The 21,786-nt window shown below is 43.0% G+C and overlaps 1 protein-coding gene across 2 annotated transcripts in view; it reads left to right on the top strand.

The window, feature by feature from the left end:
• The window catches only part of LOC306977581 (RNA-binding Raly-like protein), a 316,297-nt gene that overhangs the window by 239,251 nt on the left and 55,260 nt on the right, over positions 1-21,786 (top strand). For both annotated transcript variants that reach the window (XM_079575973.1, XM_079575974.1), the window contains exons 3-4: positions 17,661-17,736; positions 21,650-21,697. In XM_079575973.1, the coding sequence (XP_079432099.1) occupies positions 17,661-17,736; positions 21,650-21,697 (124 nt within the window). The remainder of the gene's footprint in view (positions 1-17,660; positions 17,737-21,649; positions 21,698-21,786) is intronic.

Consider the following 21,786-nt stretch of genomic DNA (forward strand, 5'->3'; position numbering starts at 1 on the left):
CCTGTCTGTCATGACATCAACCTGCCATGGGACTACGGATGAAAATGAGCCTATATGGCTAACTCCGGCACATTTACATGTTGAAGAAACACATGTTGATTAATGTGTACTGTCCCAATTCAAATAAAGATATATATATATATATATATATTTTTAAAGTTCTCTTAGTCTCAGGGCTCACTACTCTATCTACTGACGAAAAAAGTTCAAAAAGACATCACTTAAAGCAGCTTTAAAGGTCTTCTACATTACAAAGGTCATCTGAACTATGTTGTTTAGTGGACATGGTTTCACCTCTCATTCAGAAGTGCTGACCAGGGAATCCGATTTAAGCAGGTGAATAGGAGAAAAAACACATTTATATAAATATAAGGAAAAAATGTATTGCAAGTTTTCATATAAAAATAAGGTCTTTTAAGCAACAAAATTTCCCAAATAGACAATATTTTTTGCGACAGAATCAATAATGAATTTAGCCATAATCGCCTTTAAACGTCCGCCGCCATTAGCCGCGCCCGTGTCCGCTGTGGCGTGTGCGCGGAGACCATGCAGGTGTCCAGCAGGTCAGCTAAGGCAGCGAGGCACAAAAGCCGCTGTGTTGTGGCTGCCAGGACTTCCCACGCTGGAGGAGCTGGATGTTTTAACTGTTGTGTCATTTGTGATGCGCCAGTATCTCTCTTCAGTAATTAGTCTGCCTGTGGACGCTATAAGGACGGGTGACAAGCAGCTGGCGGCTCGACTCTGTGGAGGTCAATCTCTGTCATTTTAAGTGGAGATAAACAAAAAAAAAGTTAGTAATTAGAAACATAGACGGGAGATGTTTCTGGGTGTAATTGCCTGGCCCTCACTCAGAGGTTTCTCCGCGCTGACAGCCTGCAATTACAAAAAACATGTCAAAAGTTTTCTAGTCAGGCTCTTTGAAGGATACTGTGTTTTTACTTCATTTTGAATGTTCGGGATTAATATGAGGAACTTGAAATAGTTCTCATCATAGGCAAAAGTCTCACTAAATCCAAATCTGTACATCACACAGAGAGTTAGGCAATAAAACTGCTGGGCCTCCCAATGAAAGAGGTGGAAAGACGCTAGAGATCCAGCTTTTTTGTTTCGGATACTGGGGATTTGAGTATCTGCAAATATCCAACATTAAAATGCTTTGAGTGAATGGTCCTCTTTTCTCGGAAATGAGATGTTATCAATTATCAATGACATCTATTATTAAACTGTCATGTGAAGGATCGCTGTTTTTCTTTACACTAAATATCCTTGAGTACATGACAGGCTACTTAGGTCTCATTAATACAAATTTCACATAAGGTGATCTGACCATTACGACTTGTGCATTAAAAATATGCTCAGTTTTTTCATAAACTAAACACTTGTTCACTCCAGCTTTACTTCAGGTGATCCAATTGTAGTTTCTGTCCCAGCTTGGATTAGTTGCCGCTAGATTTAGGATGCTGTTGTTAAAAGTAACTGTGATTGAGTGATTGAACTCTCCAGGTTTAGAGCGTCAAAATGAGATACATCATGCCCACACTGACTTAGATCTAGTCAGTGAAAGTTGTGTTTTTAAAATGGTGAGAGCATAAACAAGACAGCCTGATAAACCACACCCACTTCTTTCTGCGCGAAAGAAGGTGGGTGTGGCCACACACGGTAAACAAGTGTCTGATTGGCGGCTGAGGCCGAACCAATCACGACCATCACAGAGAAATGACAAGGGTACGTCACTCGCTGCACCACTATGTGCTGGATTTTGCCTCCGTGTTCTCCGCCTGAGTTTATATTCAGTTCATATTTTGTGAATTGGACTACGGCTGTCGTCACGTTCGCTAATTGGTTTATTTCACTGACAATCTTAGGCCACTTAGCCCCGCCCGTTCAAACTGCTCCAATTGCTTTGTGACTAATTGGGCGGCACGGTAGCGCAGTGGTTAGTGCTCTCGCTTCACAGCTAGAAGGTCCGGGTTCGATTCCCACCAGGGACGGGGCCTTTCTGTGTGGAGTTTGCCTGTTCTCTCCGTGTCTGCGTAGGTTTCCTCTGGGTACTCCGGTTTCCCCTACCACTAAAAACATGCACAATATGCACAATGTATGGTGGGGGTCAGAGGGTCCGTTGGCGCAGACAGTCTCCCCTAGGGGAAACTGAAGCTACAAACGTAGTTTACCACCACCGAGTATGAAGTGAATGTACAATTGTCTCATGTAAAGCGCTTTGTGACCATGTCTGTGAAAGGCGCTATATAAATCAAGATCTTCTTCTTCTAATTCCCTGCATGGAATGGACAGGGAATAGTATGGCAGAGCCAGGCAAAAAACAAGTATCGGTTCAGTATTGGATATTTGGAATTGATAGTTCTACTTCCTCCTAAAATGGACAATTCATAAACGTTGATCTTCATCAGGTCGCACGTTATGAATTTCCAATAGCAAGTCCTTCTTTGAGTCATACAGAGGAAGTAGTTCAATCTTAATATTCCCAGCGTCACTCTAAATCTGATTGACTTTTGACGCAGCATTTCCTGCGAAATGAGCTATTGGATTGTCATTATTACCAAAGTCGCGGCTTTGAATGATAATGCCGTTATTCACAGGAGACTATAGATGACTCTGTGCGATACATTTCTCCGCCACGTCTTTTTAACCCTGCAGTGACCCACGCCGTCCCGTCCTCGGGCTGTTAGGCGCCTCAGCCACGTTCGTTTTAGGGAGAACACAAGTCATGGGGGAAGCCAGACGGTTTTAGTGGATGGAAACGCACGGGGGATGAGCAGAAGGTTGCACGGTTGCTTGACTAATTCATCATGTTCCTGGAAGAAGAGCCAAGCTGTCTCCTCGCGCTCTCGTCTTCTGGCAACACTCGTCAACACACGCCTTATGTTTGTTGGGTTCCTGTTGGTTTTCTGCAGAAGTAGCTACCGTTTCAGTGAGTTGCCATATGCTGTTACTTCTACATCTGCTGGAATCAGAGCCACCAGTTCAAACTAGTGGGTTCTTCGTCTAAATTGGATTTATGCGTTTGCTTTTCTTATTTCCATGTAAAGATAATACAGTATGTCTCAGCCTTGTATTAGTTTGGTTTAATGTAATTGGACATTTGTGCCCAGTCACAGGAACCAGGGACAAAAGTCGGTTCTGGGGCATTTTGAGCTTTTCACAGATTGTTAAAGTGTAGTTTCCAAGCTTTCCAACAATGTGGAAGACATGGAAATCTGATCATATTTGGAGACATAGCGGCGATTTCAATTTAACAACTCAAAAAAAGCAGAAAACGGCCTCTAAAGTTTTGGGCAGTTCTCACCTTACTGTGAAGCTGTGAAGCACCGGGGCGAGAAAAGGCAAAAAGCAAGAAAATGTGCCATCAAAGAAAAAGTTTGCGAACAGGTAATGTATAAATAAATATCTCTTGCATAAATCCACTTCCCATAGAGCCTACCTCTACAGCAACTAGCAACACAATGACAACTAGCAACATTATCCCAACACACACACATGTGACCAGAGGAAAAGAGGAACGCACACACGGTCATTAGTGCCACAATGACTACGTTATATTATCTGTAACCTGCACACACAGCTTACGACCCAAAACAAAACGCAAACAAATCCAACCCATTGAACACACCACTGAGCTTACAGCACAACAATGGCCTCATCAAAAAGCAAACAGACACGTTGGCACAGCGGCCACCAGCGAAAATACACAAACTTTCACTCGCCCGTCTGAAGTAGCCTTTGCGGGCCTTCTGCCCAGCAAACTCGTTAAAACACGCTCTGAAGGCAAGGCGTAGGCGTAATGACGTAATGGTCAGCAGGGGGCGCTGTGCATGCTTACAGCCACCACATCATCAGTCGCACTGGAAAAGTTAGCCTGGGAAAGTTCACTGGTTTCACGCTGAAAAACAAACTTCTGCAGTAGTATTCCATGTAGTAGTATTCCAGCGTTAGCATTTGGCTATTCAGAGCGTTAGCAACAGCAGCCGGCCTGTGTGAGACACATGGAGAAGCATTGCATAATCATGAAGTCACACACACACAATGACACACCCCCACGGCTATTTCTCCAACTTTTTCACACTGAGATGTCATGCTTTTAAATACACCAATGCTGTTATCTACAATATGGTGAGGCTTCTTTGTGATCTCACCTAAAAGAATCACACATTTTCAAAAATAACTCTTCTTTCTCGATTTGTGGGAAACTGAGTCAGCCGATTTGTGTCGCTGGTTCTCGTGATGAGGCACAATTCTTGACCAACGGCTCCACAATATTTCAGCTTGATAGTTTACGTTTTATCGATTTTGAAAATGTGATTAATTGCGTTTAAAACATTTAAGTCCCAACCCTACTTTAAACTAATTTTAACTATTCTAACTAAACGATCCGACTTGACACCTGTTCTCTGTAGTTAGAGAGACAGCCAACCCCTAAACCCCTAATCTAGGAAAGTTGGGAAAATCCTCCTCCTTGGCCGGGCTTGTGGGACGTGAGGAGCGCAGAGACCTAGCAGGTGATGCTCGCCTCTGAAATGCGCTCTAATGAGCTTCAGGGGCCGCGCATACATAAGACGGATGGCAGTCGGGGGTTTCCATTATCGACAGAGAAAGAACCAAAGATGGATCACAGAGAGAGGGAACCGGAGGAGATGTGAGCCAACAAATGAGCTCAATAAAGCAGAGGGGCAGCTTCCGTCGGGGGAGCACAGATCCTTGTTTTCCCGACAGGAGGTGCCGCTCGGTCTCTGCAGTGATCACTCATGCTCCGTGCCTCTGCCTCTCCGCCGCAATTTACTCCCCACCGCCGCTAACATCAACCCCCCTGCAACGGGCCAGCATCTACTGAGAAAGCAGGTCACCATCGATCTCCGACAGGAATGCAATTAAATAGAATGTTGTAAACACAGACACACACATCTCTTGCTCCAAAACATTGCAGAGCTAATTTTAGTTGTACTTTTGAGATCAGGGGGTACATTTCTTTCTGCCAAACATATGTGGATAACTTGGGGTGGGGGTCGATACTGGTCTGTGGAAAATGCTTGTGTAAGGGGTCTGAAACAATGGGGTAGTGAAGCTAATTTAAATGAGTCAGGAGATGCTTCAAGTGATATGACTATTTTTGGAAATATTCTCTAGTAAGATGTGCCACCTAATGAAGTTCATCTGTGTAGAATACTGTTGTATATAGAAAAGTACCGAAAGATAACAACTTAACCATAGGTGGACAAACGCACTCCATCTCCAACGGCATGAAAATACTCTGCACTGACCTTGTTCAAGAGTAGCTCTCTGTATTTGTTGGTGAAAATCCACATTGGATTCCACTCCTCACTCATTTTCTTTCTCCTCTGACAGTTCCACTGCAGGGATCTGCCATTGTCTATGAACAATCCCAGCTGAAATGGGTCACGGCGAAGAGCGCGCTTCAAAATAAATATCAAGAAAATCCATCGAGTTATAAATGTTTTAAAACGTAACGCAAGAACGAGGGCGTTTTCATTGGCTGATTTCAACTTTTGGAACATTTTTCACATTGCAGAGCTGTCTTGTTCACAGCGTTGCCATTTTGCATTTACAAGAAGACGCGTCTGAGCAGGAAGGTCTCACATAAATGAAAATCACAAAGATCAACTTCAAATATTATTTACCAATGAAAACCAGTTCCAATCTTGCTGTTATTTGCTCCATGTGATATACTTCTTTCAGTTTATTTTTCCATTGGATAATGGTGAGGTTTGAGCCAAGAGACTGTAATCATTTTCTTTACAATTAAGAGTAACATTTTTAATTGGGAAATGCTACAGTTTGATCTGAGACATGTGCCCCCTTTAAAGACGGAAGTAACACATTTGCAATGTTTGTTGAGAGAAAACAAGCTTTGCATTCTGTCTTGAATATTGCGAGAACCGTATTATTGCAATATTTCACTTCCTCGTCTTTTTGTTTTGTGATTGCAAAAACTGTGTAAATCTCAGTCAGATGGAAGACCTCAGTGATATTGTGAAACATTGTGGCTTCCTGTGATATATTTTGTGCAGCCTCAAAAAATCCTGGTGAATAAGCGACTTATCTTTTGTGACTCTTGTGTCTACTTGCGAGTTGGCCATTTGTTGAGCCATATCAGAACAATCTGGCCACATGGACCCACGAGACCAAGACTCTCAGACAAGCCTGTGCTACTCAGGATGCTCCTGTTGGGCAATACGATGGAGTCCAACGTGGCTCAGCTCAGCCCGGACGTGAGCCAACCTGAGGCCTCCAGCCAGGCCACTTCCACACATGAACAGTTCTGCACTGACTTCTTACTTCTCCCATGTGTCTCCAAAGTCTTGCATTTCATTTGTTCTCGGTCTGCTTCCTGGGAAGCTTACTCGTATAATCTCCGGTCCGACTCTGCTTTTACTGCTGAAATGTGATGTTTAGATCACCCAGAAAGGATGTTAAGTTCTCTGCTCCGTTTAGTTCAGCTCCAAAAGTCCTGGTCAACTGATCAATATTTGATCCATGTCTATTTTTGGGTCCTACCTTTTTATGAGTCATAACAACAAGGCAGCAGTGGACATTATATCTCCTACAAGAAATGTGCCTGTTCCAGGAAATATCAGCTTTAGTTTCGATTAACATGGGTCAAGTGGTACAATTAACGGTTTGCTTTAAGACAAGTATATGCGTTTTGCAAACTAAGAAGAAGAAGTTCTGCCCGATTGACATCTTCCCATTGTTGCCAAGCTGGTGAAATAACGAGCAATGTTGTTGGCCCGTCTGTTCTAGATTGAATTTTGAATGAATGGTGCACGGACAGCTTCCCCGGTGCAGAAGAATACATGTGCAAACATATCTATAAATAATTTGCAAGGTGAACAATTCAAATTGCGTCATGCTTATGCTCACACAGCTGCGAGGCCCGACTCCGGATTTGTCTTCACTGCCCAGTGAACCGGGCCTTTGCCACACCAGCCCAACTGTAGCCAGACTCATGCAAAAGAAACTCCACAAGAATTAGGAACTGTGGGTTCAACTCCTACCTCGGCACTTGATTATACTTTAAAGCTACTGTGATTCTATCTACACTCACGAGAGGTAGATTTGTACTCAGAATGTTTAAATTACAGACAACATAAGCCTTGTGACTGTGTGCTCTACAGACTGAGCTACTGTGTCTTAAACTATCACATACTATACCACACTTTACCTGTTCGATCTGCACAAAAGGACCAACTTCTATAACACTAACTACAATAATTTAACTCTGTCGTTATGTGCTTTTTGGTCCAGTGGAGGGCTGTTAGAGATCTCTCTGATGCTCTAGGTTCGAGACATAATGATGCTAAAATCCACAAAACTCTACTTTTTTTTTGTCTAGTGCCCGTGGATGATCGGGCAACAGGTTGGCCTGTTGCTTGCCATCAGGAGATTAAGGGTATGTTCAGGGTTAAGAACGGTAAATGTCATGTTAGTTGTGTTTTCACTCACACAGATCTCAGACATATTTTTAGAAACTAGAATATAGGCTGTAAACTCTCCAGTCAATACACTTTGAAAATTGGATATGCATAATTGCTAAACCAAAACCTTTACTTTTACCCTCAGATGGAAAGTAACAGAAAGACTTGTATAGAGAGTGGTAAGTTGCAGGGAAATGTAATGTGTCTCCCAGAGCCGGTTTTTCCAATAGGCAAACTATGCAAGTTGCTTAGGGCCCCCGCAGCCACAAGGGCCCCGCATCTCAGTCAAACTACGGTGTTGTTACACTGATTAATCAACACCTTGATTTGTCTCAAAGATGAGTTGAATCAACACGGTTCTCATACACGCAGTTACTTACAGTAACTCTGGTTCTCTGAATGTGCACAGTCTAAAACATATTGGGCTACTCACAGGCTGATTCTCAGTGGTCAGACAGAAATAACCGTCAGGTGCAGGTGTCAGTTTTAAATCAGTGGTTCCCAAACTTTGGGTTAGGGACCAGAGGCGAGAGAATGTGACCATTTCCTATTTACCATTTTAAAAAGGTTAGTGGTTCTCACACAGAGGGGCAGGGCCTGCTTTGACGTCATTATATTCCACTTCTAATCTGCACTACTCCACAGTGGATCTGTTTTTGACTGTAGGGCCCCCGTGTGGATTTTTGCTTAGGGCCCCAGAAGGGCCAGCACCGGCTCTGGTGTCTCCTTCCCGAAATGTGGCCTCGACTCACACTTTGACACTTGTCTACAAAACACTTATACTTTAAAGATACTGTCATTCTATCTCCACTCACGTGAGGTAGATTTGAACCCAGAACCAAGTTTAAATGACAGAGCCTGTGCTCTACCAGCTGACCTATCGTGTCCTCAGAGCTGCACTCTGCCACTGTTTTTACATATAGAGATATGTTCTTACCTTAGCTTAGACGAGTTGATGCGTAACTGTCTGGTCTTTGTGTTTGTCACACAAATAGAAGATGTTGTTGTCATCCGTGCAATAATATCATATAGCGTTCTTCAGGAGTGAAGCTATTACTGAGCTATTACAATATAGCACCCCTTTTTATCCATGTAGAAAATCAACATGTTCAATCTGGTGTAATTGTCGTGGAACTACTCACGTAACCGTATTTAAATAGGGAAAACATGGAACAGCTTGGTCGCTTCTAACTTCACTCTGTTTGAGAATATGCAGTTACGCATCAGCTCGTCTAAGCTCAGGTAAGAACATATCTCAGTGTGGAAAAACAGTGGCCTGTTCCTTTAACTTAAATAAAATAATACTTGACAGTCAGTGTGAGCTTTTGTAGTCCAGCTGTTAAGTTGCAGAGCAATGAAAAGTCTCTTCAGACTCACACCAGGGGCCACAATATCTGCATATATAAAATTACAGATGTCACAGATCTACCCAAGTGCTGTACCAACTGAGCCCCCATGTCCACTCAGCTGCTCGTCTGTTCATAAGTTAGGGGACCAACCATTACACTGCCTCTTTTTTGAGGCAGACAATTCAATTATAATGAACTAAAATCTACTTTCCCTTTCACAATCTTTCACACTGTCCAAATACATAACCAAATGTGTAGCCAATACCTCCAGGCGCCTCTTGTATGTATGAAAATGTGTATTTGTTTATGAAGTAGATTTCCGATGCTCATAAAACTTTGCGATGGATTGTCTCTGTTGCACTGCAATTATCGGAGTGTGCAGCTGGCTCTTGTGCGGATGTTGTTGTGACATAGAATTAGCATGATTGTCATCCTGTGTGGGAGCTCATTTTCTTGCTATATGTGGCCATGGATTTGCCAAACCTCTAATTAAAGCTAATGAGAAATGACTTGAGTCGAGGTTGATGGTACATGTTGGAGACAGGGCTTTCACTCGCTGCATATTTATTACAATAGTGTGTTCACATGTTCAGCCTCATCGCGGTTTAATACATGCAAGCTTTAATGTTTGTGGAAATGGATACAATGGATACACATGCTTGAATGTGGAGCGTCTAGTCGCAACTCTTGTCCAATAAATACAGAATCCGGGATCCGGTGAGGGCTCTGTCTTTGTGGTTCACCCTGCAGTCTAAGCCCCGCCCCTTCCTTCTAATGTAAAAGGGAAAGCTGTGAACAGGGGGGGGGGGGGGAAAGAACAGGACAGTCAATAACATCGACTCCATTTCCTTTAAGGTTCCCTGTATTCATCAGTGCTTGGTTGCTGGGTTTATACGAGTTGTTCATGTCGAAAGCGTTTAAGACCATTTTAATGCCAAAATACTCTCTCTTATATGCTACAAATGCAGAAAATACCAGCTTATTTCATATCTTGATTGGTGTGGTGAAGTTTATTTGTGTCGCAGTCGCGAGAGGAACCTCCTTAACAGAACTCGCATTTTAAGATTTGTTTTGGAATATCACAAATGTCTCAGCAAGTTGTAAACAACTAGATAAAAGTCGTTATACTATGAGGCGTTAGCTTGAATTCGCAGCTTTTGTTCCAGTGCGGCCCTGGCACCAGTGTTGTGTATTTTATCCGTATTCTGCTGATCTTATAATGACTTTTACTGCACAATCCCCTGCTCCACCGTGAGTCACAGGTGGAAACACTGCAGAGGAAGCCTCCAAGTCTGTGTTTTTGGACCAACAGTAAAAGTCTGTTCACTGACATTTCCCGTGGCGTCTGAAACATAAATTCACCACTTCGTCCCTTGTGTAGATCAGAAATCCATGGAGCAGTTTCATATTCACACCATTGTTTTTGATTTCCTTAGAGAAAGTTTCAGTTTAAAGTTAAAGTAAAGTTGGACGATAGTTTTGTTAAAACGTTATGCAGTATAATTGTCGAGCAATGACAGTTTTTCCAAGAAATTACTGCCAGTTTTTATTAAATGTAATAGTTTTTTTTTCATGACATTTAAGGCTTTAATTATAGTGTAACTAATTGAATGACCCGCGGAAACCCTGGATCATTTAAAAAGAAACAAACTGCTTCCCCTGGCCAACCACAGCCAGTTGTAAACGACAAGATGAGATGAGACAAGATGATGAGTATGAGGTGTTAGCTGGAATTCGGTAGAAACAACATGCCGCTTTTGTGACTTGTACTGTTTCAGTTCAAGGGCTTATTGTCTTGCTAATGGCCTCGACTATTGCATTGAATATAACTGAGATTTTTAGGGCGCCGGTCTTGACCCAAAGTCCCGGGCTGATTTTTTTCTTCAAGTCCGACCCTGGTGCTAGCGTTGTGTATCTTATCCGTAATCAACTGATCTTATAATGACTTTTACTGCACAATCCACTGCTCCACTGCGAGTCACAGGTGGCACGGAGAACAACACTGCAGAGGAAGCCTCCAAGTCTGTGTTTTCGGACCAACAGTAAAAGTCTGTTCACTGACATTTCCCGTGGCGTCTGAAGCTTAATTTCACCACCTCGTCCCTTGTGTAGATCAGAAATCCACGGAGCAGTTTCATAATCCCACTGTTGTTTTTGTTTTCATTACAGAAAGTTCAAGTTTTAAGTTGGAGCATACTTTCGTTAAAAAGTTATGCAGTATAATTGTCGAGCAATGTCAGTTTTTCCAAGAAATGTCGATTTAATGCCAGTTTGTATTAAAAGTAATAGTTGTTTTCATGACATTTAAGGTTTTATTTATAGTATAACTAACTCAATGACCCGCGGAAACCCTGGATCAATTAATAAAATACAAATTGCTTCCCCTGGCCAACCGCGAGACACGCCCCTGGTCAAAAGATGGCAGCCCTTGTAAAGTCGATCGGGAGTGGCCCGTTGCCGTGCATGTGTCCCACTCACCGCTCTGCCATGACCAAATTCACTAATGCGATGTGGGCCTGAAGCGTCCTATCTGGAGGTGATAAAAATCCTATTACAGAGATGCCAAAAATGACAGACTGAGAAGTGTCAGTCTCCTCACACACTCCTGTCACCGATAATTGGGCTGTTACTCATGTCAAAATCCTGCTTCCTCCAAATTTACTGGAGGCTTTTTGAGAGCTTTCCCAAATGACAATGAGACCCGAAGTGTTCCCGAAAAGCGCTATTTTTGTGAGGAGCTCGGGCGTGTTTTTCTTTCTTCTGCGCAGAGGGGGAAACTGCCGGGTATTGTCTCAATAAAATGAGCGCGCGATGAAGTCAAATCCTCTTAGAGCAGGTGGAGGGCCCATTGGGGCGTATCGCTATTTAGCTATTGTATTCTGTTACTGGATCAGCTAACACACCGCGCGATGGGAGATTCCGCGCTATAATATACCTATTGATGCTCTTCCCGCTGCATGGTTGTCCTCTGGCAGAGCTTTAGCCTGAATAACAAGGGACGCAGGGTTTGTGTGGGCTATCACTGTCAATGGCAATGGTGGCGTAATGGAGGACTCTTTCCTTCAATGCCAAAGACCATGTACCTTTCCAGCAATTTAGTTTACAAAAAAGTCAAAGAAATCTATCATTTGTTTTGTCACCTTTACTTTTTGATCATTTTAATCAATCAAACTGCGCTGATTCATGTAACTACAAAGGAGCGACCTTGTTTGTTTGGTGCTGAATATGAATGATATGAGGATGAGTGGATGTTTTTTAATTCCGTTCAAAACCATCTGTAGATTTAAGTCAGAGGTTTAGTCAATAACTGCTTTATTTAGTTGAAATCTATTCCGAGTACAGCAAAGAAACAAATCCAGATGTCTTTTCCCCTCATTGATCGATGTCAATTTTTAAATTGATTTGAAATGATACAAAACAAATACATGCAGCTGATTCATGAACTCATGAATCCCCAAAAACCCCAGCTCAAACAAAAACCCCCAATGTGATTTAACAAACGGAAATCTCCCATTGTCTCGTTCAAACTCCAAAACTAGGATCTGTTTCTGCCCAAAAAAATGTCTCTAACCCTGTCGATTATAAAGTCCCATGATGATTATTGAGAGTGACCAAAGTCGTGATTCCGATTTCAATTACATTTTGACTAATTGCGCAGCCCTAATTTTGACCCAGCAAAAATATGACTATGCCTCCCCACAGGATGGATCTTAACACCCTCTTTTTGATCTTGTGACGTCACTTCCATTCCCTCTGAGGTGTGTTCCACTAGCAGCAGGACGCGCGCCTTGGATTGGCAGCACAAGACTTCGGAGGCTCTCCTTTCAAAGGCAGGGAAAGGTACCAAGGCTTTGGGAAACAGCCAATGAGCATAATATAGTGTCTCCTTGTTTGTTCCTGGTTTCTTCTTCTTCAGCTGAAGCGCTCTGATCTGTACTCCTGGGTGATACTGGTTATTAATTGGAAACACATTTTTAAAGCAGTTCTGCACTGAGAGTTGCTAGTCACACTGTTTGGTAAAGGTCTATGTTTACCAAGTCATTCCCACTGCTGCCTGTGGGGGGAGCTCCAGGCCCCATTAGACCGATGTGCCCTTTGTGGACGGTCCAAAATTACAGCTTGTTTCAGATTTGAATAAGTCCCTAGATTCTCGGGCCAGTTTATCTTATGCTGCAGACTCATTAAATGCTCGGTTTTCACATACGCTTCAGTGTTAATGCGTCAAATCTTACTCATGGCAGCAATCGTCATGTGGAAATCTGTGGCATGGTCGCTATTTGAGCAAACAGAGTGAGGGTTAATGGGATTTTGGTAAGAGGCAGAAGGAGTCATCCAAAGGGCGCGTTTTCAGCACAGAGCGATTGCTCTGGCAGCGACGGGAGGCACACTGTGAATTGGGAGAGAGGCAAACAGGACCCATGAATTATTTAGGCAAATGTCTCGCACAGCGAGACACGGAGGACAGTGGGAACATGGGTTCATGCAAGAACAACCCGTTTGTTGGAGTTCTGGAGCGACGCCGATTCAGTTAGAGCCAGCAAAATGTTTGAATGTAGATCATTGTCATTATATTTTTATCATATGATGTTTGTAGGCACTGATATTCAAATTTATTGTACTTATATATATTTGATTATATCTACGTTTTAATTTACACTTCACAGAGCGGGTGGGAAGTTTGTTTTTTTCTCTCATTAAAAGATGAAGGGCCAAGTTTCCCTGCAATGCTGCTAACTCCAACAATATTTCATATATTTCCATAAGTTAACTGAAATGTACTTGTATTACCAAAGACATAAAGTACTTAGTGTAGACAAAGTTATTCTATTCCAGCATGTTTTCAGTGTTAAACAGTAATTATATAGGACTTTAGGTGCTATCATTTCTAATCAAACTCGTGGGGGCCCCCGGGTCCTCAGTTTTAGAACAATCTATTGACCTTTTTGTACTCTCTGTACAGTGATTCTCACAGCTTCAGTAAAGTAGTTAAAAAGTAAAACATACGAACAATAAAGTCAAGTCAGGAAATAGTTGTGGCACATTCAGTCACATTAACATAAATAAATAACACTAATGTGACACTTTTATCGAAGTCAGAGTGAAATACTGAAATGTTTTCTTAAATTTGATGTGATAATTATATTTTTCTCACTTTTTTTCTCTTTATCTGCTTTTGCATTGTGTAATAGACTGAGTCCCACTTCCAACACGTCTTAAACACATGTTTATTATTCTGATTTTGGAAAGTCTCTATTCTCTCATTTTTAGCCGACCAGGTAAAAGAAGCGTATTAAATGTCACACAGTCACACTGCTATCTACGGTGCAGCACCCTGGGATGGAGATAGTAGAAGTTTCTCATCCAAACATTTGGAAAGGGTTTGGTCGCTGTTCTAATCTCCGAGAATCATTTTTCATTTCAAAGGGTTTTTACAGTTTAAAAGTTGCAACTTCATCATCCTCAAAGAAACAATATCCCATTGCTGGAGTTAGTTATTTATCACAGTTTTCTGGAAGACGGTGTAATTTCCATTGTGCCTTTCTCGAGCGTGCAGCGCCGCGGCTTTAGCATCCCAGCCTCGTCCGCTCCATCCATAAACTTTATGGACTGTTTTGCTTCTGAGTGCTTCACTTCTGGCCCAAGCGGCTGCTATGACCCCTTGGCTCTAATCCCAGAAGCCACTCAGACTGTGCAAAATACACCGGGACCTTGGGCCACCCTTGGCAAGTCGCAGATAGCAATTTCAAAATACAGGCTTAGACGGACGATGGCACCATTTTTTCCTCCTCCCCCTTTCCCAACAATAAAACAGCTGCAATAAATCACAGAAACTTTCCACTTGTGCGTCTCTGGATATTCACTTTGGGTTTTCTTGTCCCGGCAGCAACAATGGGATCAGGGACATTTGTCTGGGACAGTACACGCTGCACTATAGAAATGGCAGAATTAAACTGAGCTATTATGCCAAATCCAGTTTCAGAGCTTATTACCATGTTACGGCATTGTTTTCTCTTGTTTTTAGCACATCTTTGAATAATCTTTGAATCTACACCCGTTCCTTTTCTTCGCGGCAGCAGCTCCAGAAAAGCTTCACCTGAAATCCTCACCTCTCCATCCCTTGCTCAGCTTAATCCTTCCACCGCAAAGCAAAAACACTCACCATAACTTTACTACAGCCACATGAGGCCCAGCACTTTCTTTATCTAAACAGCTGCGCAGCAGAGGGGAGCAAGACGATGGGGGTGTGGGAGGGAAATTCAGGAAGTGAAACTAGGTGGTATTTTGTTTCGGCTGTTTTAAGATTTTATTTTCAAACTAACAAGTGTAAGATCTTGATAAAGACGTGTTTGAGATTTTTACCAAATACCTCCGATAATAAAAGGGATCTCAGAAAGAGAAAGAGAAGCGCTTCCTGGACCTCCACAGAGTGTAAATGAAATAAAATAAAAGGGATCTTTTCAATCGCACGTACAGTACCGGTCAAAAGTTTGGAAACACTTTTTTATGCATTGCTTTTTATTTTATTTCACGACTACCGTATTTTCCGGACTATAAGTCTCTCCGGAGTATAAGACGCACCAGCCAAAACATGCCTAATGAAGAAAAAAACAACAGGCTGAATAGGCGTGCGATATGCTAACGTAGCACATTGATGGTTAGCTGCATGAAGCATAAACAGCTACCTGGGCACGGAGGCGTAACTGCACCGTTGACAAACCTCTCCCGGCAGCACGTTTTTCAAGCTCTCATTTGCAAACTCGTTCCTCCATCTGTGGCCATCTTTGCTTTTAGCCAGTGATTAGCTTTGTTTTGTTTTCTGTGAAGTCCTGCCGCTGAGCTGGGGGAATCTGAACATGGGACAACTATAAGTCGTACTCTACACAAATCTAGCCTTCATGGACGATTGGAAGAGGAAAGTCATTATTGAAAGGAGGCCATAAGAAATCCTGTTTGAAGTTTGCTAGAAGTCATATGGAGGACACAGCTCCATGTGGAAGAAGGAGCTTTGGTCAGATGAGACAAATCGTCATCATCCTGAGTGCACCATCCCCAGTGTCAAATATGATGGGGGGGGCATCATGCTGTGGGGCTGCTTTTCCTCAGCGGGGACTGGGGAGATTGTAAGAATAGTTGGGAAGATGGATGGAGCCAAACATGCCATTGTATTTTTTGTTTAAATTGATGCAATGTTTATCATGCCTTGTTTGTGTTTGTATTCCTAGTTGTTATCATTTGTTTGTGTTGTGAAGCACTTTGGGCAGCCGTGGTTGTTGTAAATGTGCTATAGAAATAAACTTGAACTTGAACAAACATGTACAATAGGCCAGGGTGAATGAGTGTTTGAGAGTGCACATGGGGAACGACGGATGGAAATGAGCCCAAGGCTACAATCCGGTGTGGCTTGTTCATTAACTTGCACTGTCCCGACCAAATACACCAATAAAAATAAAAAAAGTAAATAAAAAAAATACAGGGACATTTTGGAGGAAAACCTGTTGAGTCAGCAAGACAACTAAGGCTGGGGCGGAGATTCACCTTCACCTGACCTAAATCCTATTGAAAATCTGTGGAAAGACCTGAAAACTGCTGTTCACAAACGCTGTCCTTCTAATGTGACAGAGCTTGAGTTGTTTTGTAAAGAAGAATGGGCTAAAATGTCAGTCTCTACATGTGCAAATCTTGTAGAGTCAGACCCCAGAAGACTTGCTGCAGCAAAAGGGGGTTCACAAAGTATTCATTCATGCTGTCTGAATACTTATTACTCGGTTTTCTATTTTTTGAAAAATGACACAATCATGTATCATTTTACTTTCACTTCACAGTTGTCTGTTACTTGTGTGTGAACTTTATGTTTCTGGCTGTAAACATGACAAAATGTGCAAAAGTTGAAGGTGTATTAGTACTTTTGCAAGGCGCTGTATGTCGTAGTTTTAGTGTGGACAGTGTGAATGTGCGAGGTGGACATCCTGCATTAGCGCCCGCTTAAACCGCCCGAGTGAAACGGCCACGCCCCTGCCTCCCCGGCTGCGGCGAGTCTTTTGTTTTGTGCGTTTTGTGTCCCGGCGACTGGAATTGACTTTTCTCATCCTTTCTTTGGCGAGCGCGCGGGGCCTTTCGTCTTCCTCTCACAATGCACCGGCGCATCAGCCGACGCATCAATACCGCGGCTTTGTGCACGGCTTATTTAAACGCTGTAGAAAAAAGTTCACACAAACAGCTTCCGGGCGCTTGAATTGATATTTCGTTGCTTTTATCACAAAGTAAGTCATTTTGGTTTGTGCGCGCTTTGGCTCGCCGCTTTGAGCCGCGATACGGAGCTTCATCAGGGGGTAATAAAAGCCGCCGCTCCGTGTGAGAGGACGGGGACTTTGTTTTGTTTTGTGGCTTTTTTATTTAAATGAGGTTACGTACGGGCGCTGTGGAAGTCGGTAATGCTCAAGCTGCAGGCTCAACGGGACTATTTGTCAGCCGGCTCTGCGTCGGAATACACTACGGTGAAGTGTAATGCAACTCGAGGAGAAAGATGACACAATATGTCGGGCAAAGCGAGGCGCGGAATATCAAGCCACGCTCGCGACTGTAATGTGATCCTTTTGGAATATGAGAAGAAAAGAAACTGATCTGCAAGCGGGTTTTCCTATGGTTACCTTGCATATGTGCTGTGACTCTACTCACTGAGCCACAGCAGTCAATTTTATCTCTAAAATTGAAAATCGCGAATGTTGCACGAGCATTTCTTTTCTTCTTTGTCGTCTGCCTTTTAATAATGCACTGCCAAAGTCATGTTTTCTTGAGGAAGTTGCTTCTATGGCGCTTTATGACCGTTCTGACCTGTGCTGTGTGTTTGTTTTTTGTGTTGCAGACATAAATATGGCGGGCGAGCCCAAGCCGTACAGGCCCAAAGCAGGAAACAAGAGGCCGCTATCAGCTGTGTACAGGTGACCGCAACACAACCCACATCTGATACGTTACTAGAGTCATAAATACATTTGAACTTCATCATTCAGAATTCAAGACCAGCCTTTTTTTTTACCTCAAACTCAAAAAACTATGTGTTGTTAGAATATCTTTGCATTATTATCTTTATTTATTCCAAATTGAACCATTGCAATATTAAATCCATCTTCTGCACTGGGTAGTTTCACCTCTCACCTCAGGAAGCTTTGTCGTCATAGTGATCTTCTAGCAGCAGATTGAACCAGTGGAGAGGGTTTTATTCTTGCTGCAGGCACCACCCATCTTTATTTTAAAAAGCTACTCTCAACTCTATTAAGCCGTCTGTAAATAAATACCAAAGATAAAGTGTTGACGGAGCTTCTTGAAGTGATTTTAACATTTTACGTTCCTCCAGCTCTTTGGGATTAGCCTGGTAATCCAGTCTGACTGACTCCATGTATGGGATATACGGGAAGTCCGTCTGGAACTGGGCTGTTTGGGTTGGAAACACTCCTGGCATACAAACGCTCTGGTGAACGGCTGGAGTACCAGGGGTGGATCTAGAAAAAAAATGGGGCGGCAACACATTTTACAATGTCTAATGTTTATAGCAAAGGTACGCAAGTTTTGCTTGATCACATGACATGTTTTGCGTTTAGATGCAGGCTGAGCCTCCCAAATAGTAGCATTGTCCATAATGTAAGTAGAGGGTTTCTACTCAGGGGAAATTTTATTTTTCGTAAACAAACAATAAAAAAAATCATTAATTTTGAGAGCCACAGGAGTTGGCACCTGGCTCCTTATTTAGCTATAAAGTTGTTATAATATTTTGTCCTGTCCAAAAAGTACATAAGTACTAGATTGAGCCCCTGTAAGCACCCAAGTAGCTTCTTGAGTGGGTGAGAGACATCACATGACATTAATGGGGTGGCAAGACCTTTACCAGGGCCACCCCTCTAGATCCACCCCTGCGGAGTACTAATGAGGTGCTGTACTGCACTAATGTACACAATGTACACATTTTTTATTTAGGACTCTATATATGCATTTCCAATGACATCACACATAGTTCCGGCAGCCATTTTGAACACCAAAGTCTAATTATGCAGTCCTACAGGTAACAATATCTCTACTCAGGATGAAAATGAAAGACATTGTAATCATTGCTGAAGAAGATAACAGTTAAAACACGGCCCCAGAGACGCACGTTTATGTGATATAACCAGCAAATGTATAGACGTAGCAGCTCTGTCTGTCGAGCTACAGCAGGATTTACTAAAGATCCGCTTCACTCTGAAGACTGAATTAACCCATCAAAGAGGAAGAACAGAAAACCTTTCTCTGTGATTTTTACAGTTTGTCATGTCAACAGAGTCTCAGTCAGTGTTTAAGCTGCTCAAGACGATAGCATGCTACCGGTTAGCAACTGTCAACCAATCCACTGTCAATGGCTTCAACACGATAAACACATGTGCGGCTCACATCTGTGAACACTGAGGAAACACTGTTGAAGCTAAATGCTAATGGCATGCTAACGTCTTGAGCTGCTTAAACACTGACTCACTTGTTTCTTCACATGAACGTGCGTCTCTGGGGCCGTGTTTAGCTGTTATCTTCTTCAGCGATGATTATGAGTACATAAAAATGCCACTGTCAATCAGTTGTCTTTCATTTATATCCTGAGTAGAGACATTGTTACATGTTGTAGTATTGCATAATTCTACTTCGGTATTCAAAATGGCCGCCACAAGGGCAGGCATGTATTGGCATGGAGCCTCTCCCAGACATGGTCCCAAAGCGCTTTACATGGGACAATTTTACATTCACTCCATAGCCACAGCTGCCCAGGGGCGGACTGACAGAGGCAAGGCTGCCAATCTGTGGGGTTGGCCCCTCCAAACACCACCAACCACTGATTCTCACAGACACCCTAATGTACATGTTTTAGTGGTGGGGTCATCAGAGTACCAGGAGTAAACCCACAGGAAGAACAAGCAAACTCCACAGAATCAGAATAGATTTACGGCAGGTTCACAAACTAGGAATTGTCTTCAGTTCAAACGTGCAACATAAAACATACAACCTTTTCGAGATAAAAAAGTCATAGATAAAAAAGGACATGCATAGAAATATATTGTTAGAGAATTAACAATGGTGTTCGAGAGGATAGATACAATAGGCAGCAGTCTGGATGTCTTATACAGGAGAAGTTTATTTACCATCAGTGCGGGACCCGGAGACATGAACTCGAGACACTGCGCTCGTCCTACCATTCAAGTCTGTCTATGCTTCCACAGAAGAGGGATAAATCCCCTCTCAGAGCGTCAGACTGATACACAAGCAAACATTCAGTGGCTGAGAGTCTGAGCACCACAGTCAAGGCTACGACAGAGATAGTACGACTGTACAGCCTGACCCAGAATGATAAATACAGATTTAATGTTATTATAATAATAATAATACATGTGTTGTTGCAGGAGCTTGGTGAGGTAGGGCGGGGCCAGGTTATGGAGGGAGTTGTAGGTGAGGAGGAGGAGGAGCTTGTACTGAATACGATATTGAACGGGGAGCCAGTGGAGCTGTTGGAGGACGGGGGTGATGTGTTCTCTGGACCGGGTGTGGGTGAGGAGGCGGGGCAGCAGAGTTCTGGATGTATTGCAGTTTTTGGAGATGAGTGGTGGGAAGTCCGTCGGGAAGGCTATTGCAGTAGTCGAGTCTGGAAGTGATGAATGCGTGAGTGAGGATTTCAGCTGTAGACTGGGTAAGGAGGGGCGCAGGCGGGCAATGTTGCGGAGGTGGAAGAAGGATGCTTATTATCCTCTAACAATATTAAGATCAAAGAACAAAAAGAACAGTTTAATAGAACAACAGCATGAATGGATTTACAGATGCATTAGTATTAGCTGTAGATATGAGTGTGGACGTACCGCCAGGAAGAACATGCAAACTCCACACAGGAAGGCCCGTCTGGCTGGGGATTGCACTCGGGACCTTTTAGCAGTGAAGCAGGAGCGCACGGGGACACCCAAGACCAAACACACCCCGACTTCTCCAAAACAATGAGTCTAATCAAGAGGTGTCGTCCAATTCAAACGGCTTCATCCCAGACTGTCTTCCCGTCCCATCCCCGGCTCGCCACACTATTTTCTGATGTAAACACTGAAAAAGAAACCTCTCTTTGAGTCATCTGAATTTACAATATGGACCTATTTTCCTGCGTTTTCTCCCAGCCCCGTCTGCAGTCAGTCTGTCGGGTTTCAAAAGAGGTTTCGACGTCTCAAAGGAGAGGCTGTTGCGCAAGCTTCATTAGCCGTGACCTGTATTTTTTTTTTTTTTTGCCCCGCACACATTCTTCTGGTCGCAGAAATCAAAGCACTGCTTGTTTATCGCTGTCTGCGGAGACGGAGAGGCGAATCTGCAGAAAAAACACTACTTCAAAATTCCCACACTACTTGCAATACACGTCTTATTTGTTGCTAATTTATTAGATTGCGGCTTCCCTCATTAGCATTTTATAGCGGAGGTGTTGTAGACGCGGGGAGAAACAAAGCCAACACAGCCGCACTCCAAATTGAAATAGTGCTACATTAATCCTAATTAAAATTCCACTGAGAATAACAACCTTCCGTCCCTTGAATCCCAAATTAGCCGCCTTCCCGAGCATGTACAGTGCTTAGCATTGATTTTCTCCTCCTAGCCGGCGCTTGGAGAAGTTTTTAAAAATTCTGTCGCACTGTTCCGACTTTGAAAAGTTTTGGAGGATGATTCCAGTGGTTTGTGACTGAATGGACGGGGGCCATTAAAAACTGGTTTCATTTTGTATTGTCAAATTGGAGAGGAAGAATTTGGAGAGCAGGAGTAGAATAAGGCCCTTCCTCTTGAATAACTTTTGTCTCTGTCCCCTCTCCCTCACAGCGGATACGAGTTTGACTACGAGTACTACAGGGATGACTTCTACAGCAGGTATGCACCATGTACACACTCACTCTGTCTGTTTCCTGTCTGTCAACTGTGCATCTCCAAAGCATGATCAGAACAACAACTATTTAAGT

This window comes from Gobius niger (genome assembly GCF_951799975.1).
Source record: "Gobius niger genome assembly, chromosome: 18".
NCBI lineage: Eukaryota > Metazoa > Chordata > Actinopteri > Gobiiformes > Gobiidae > Gobius > Gobius niger.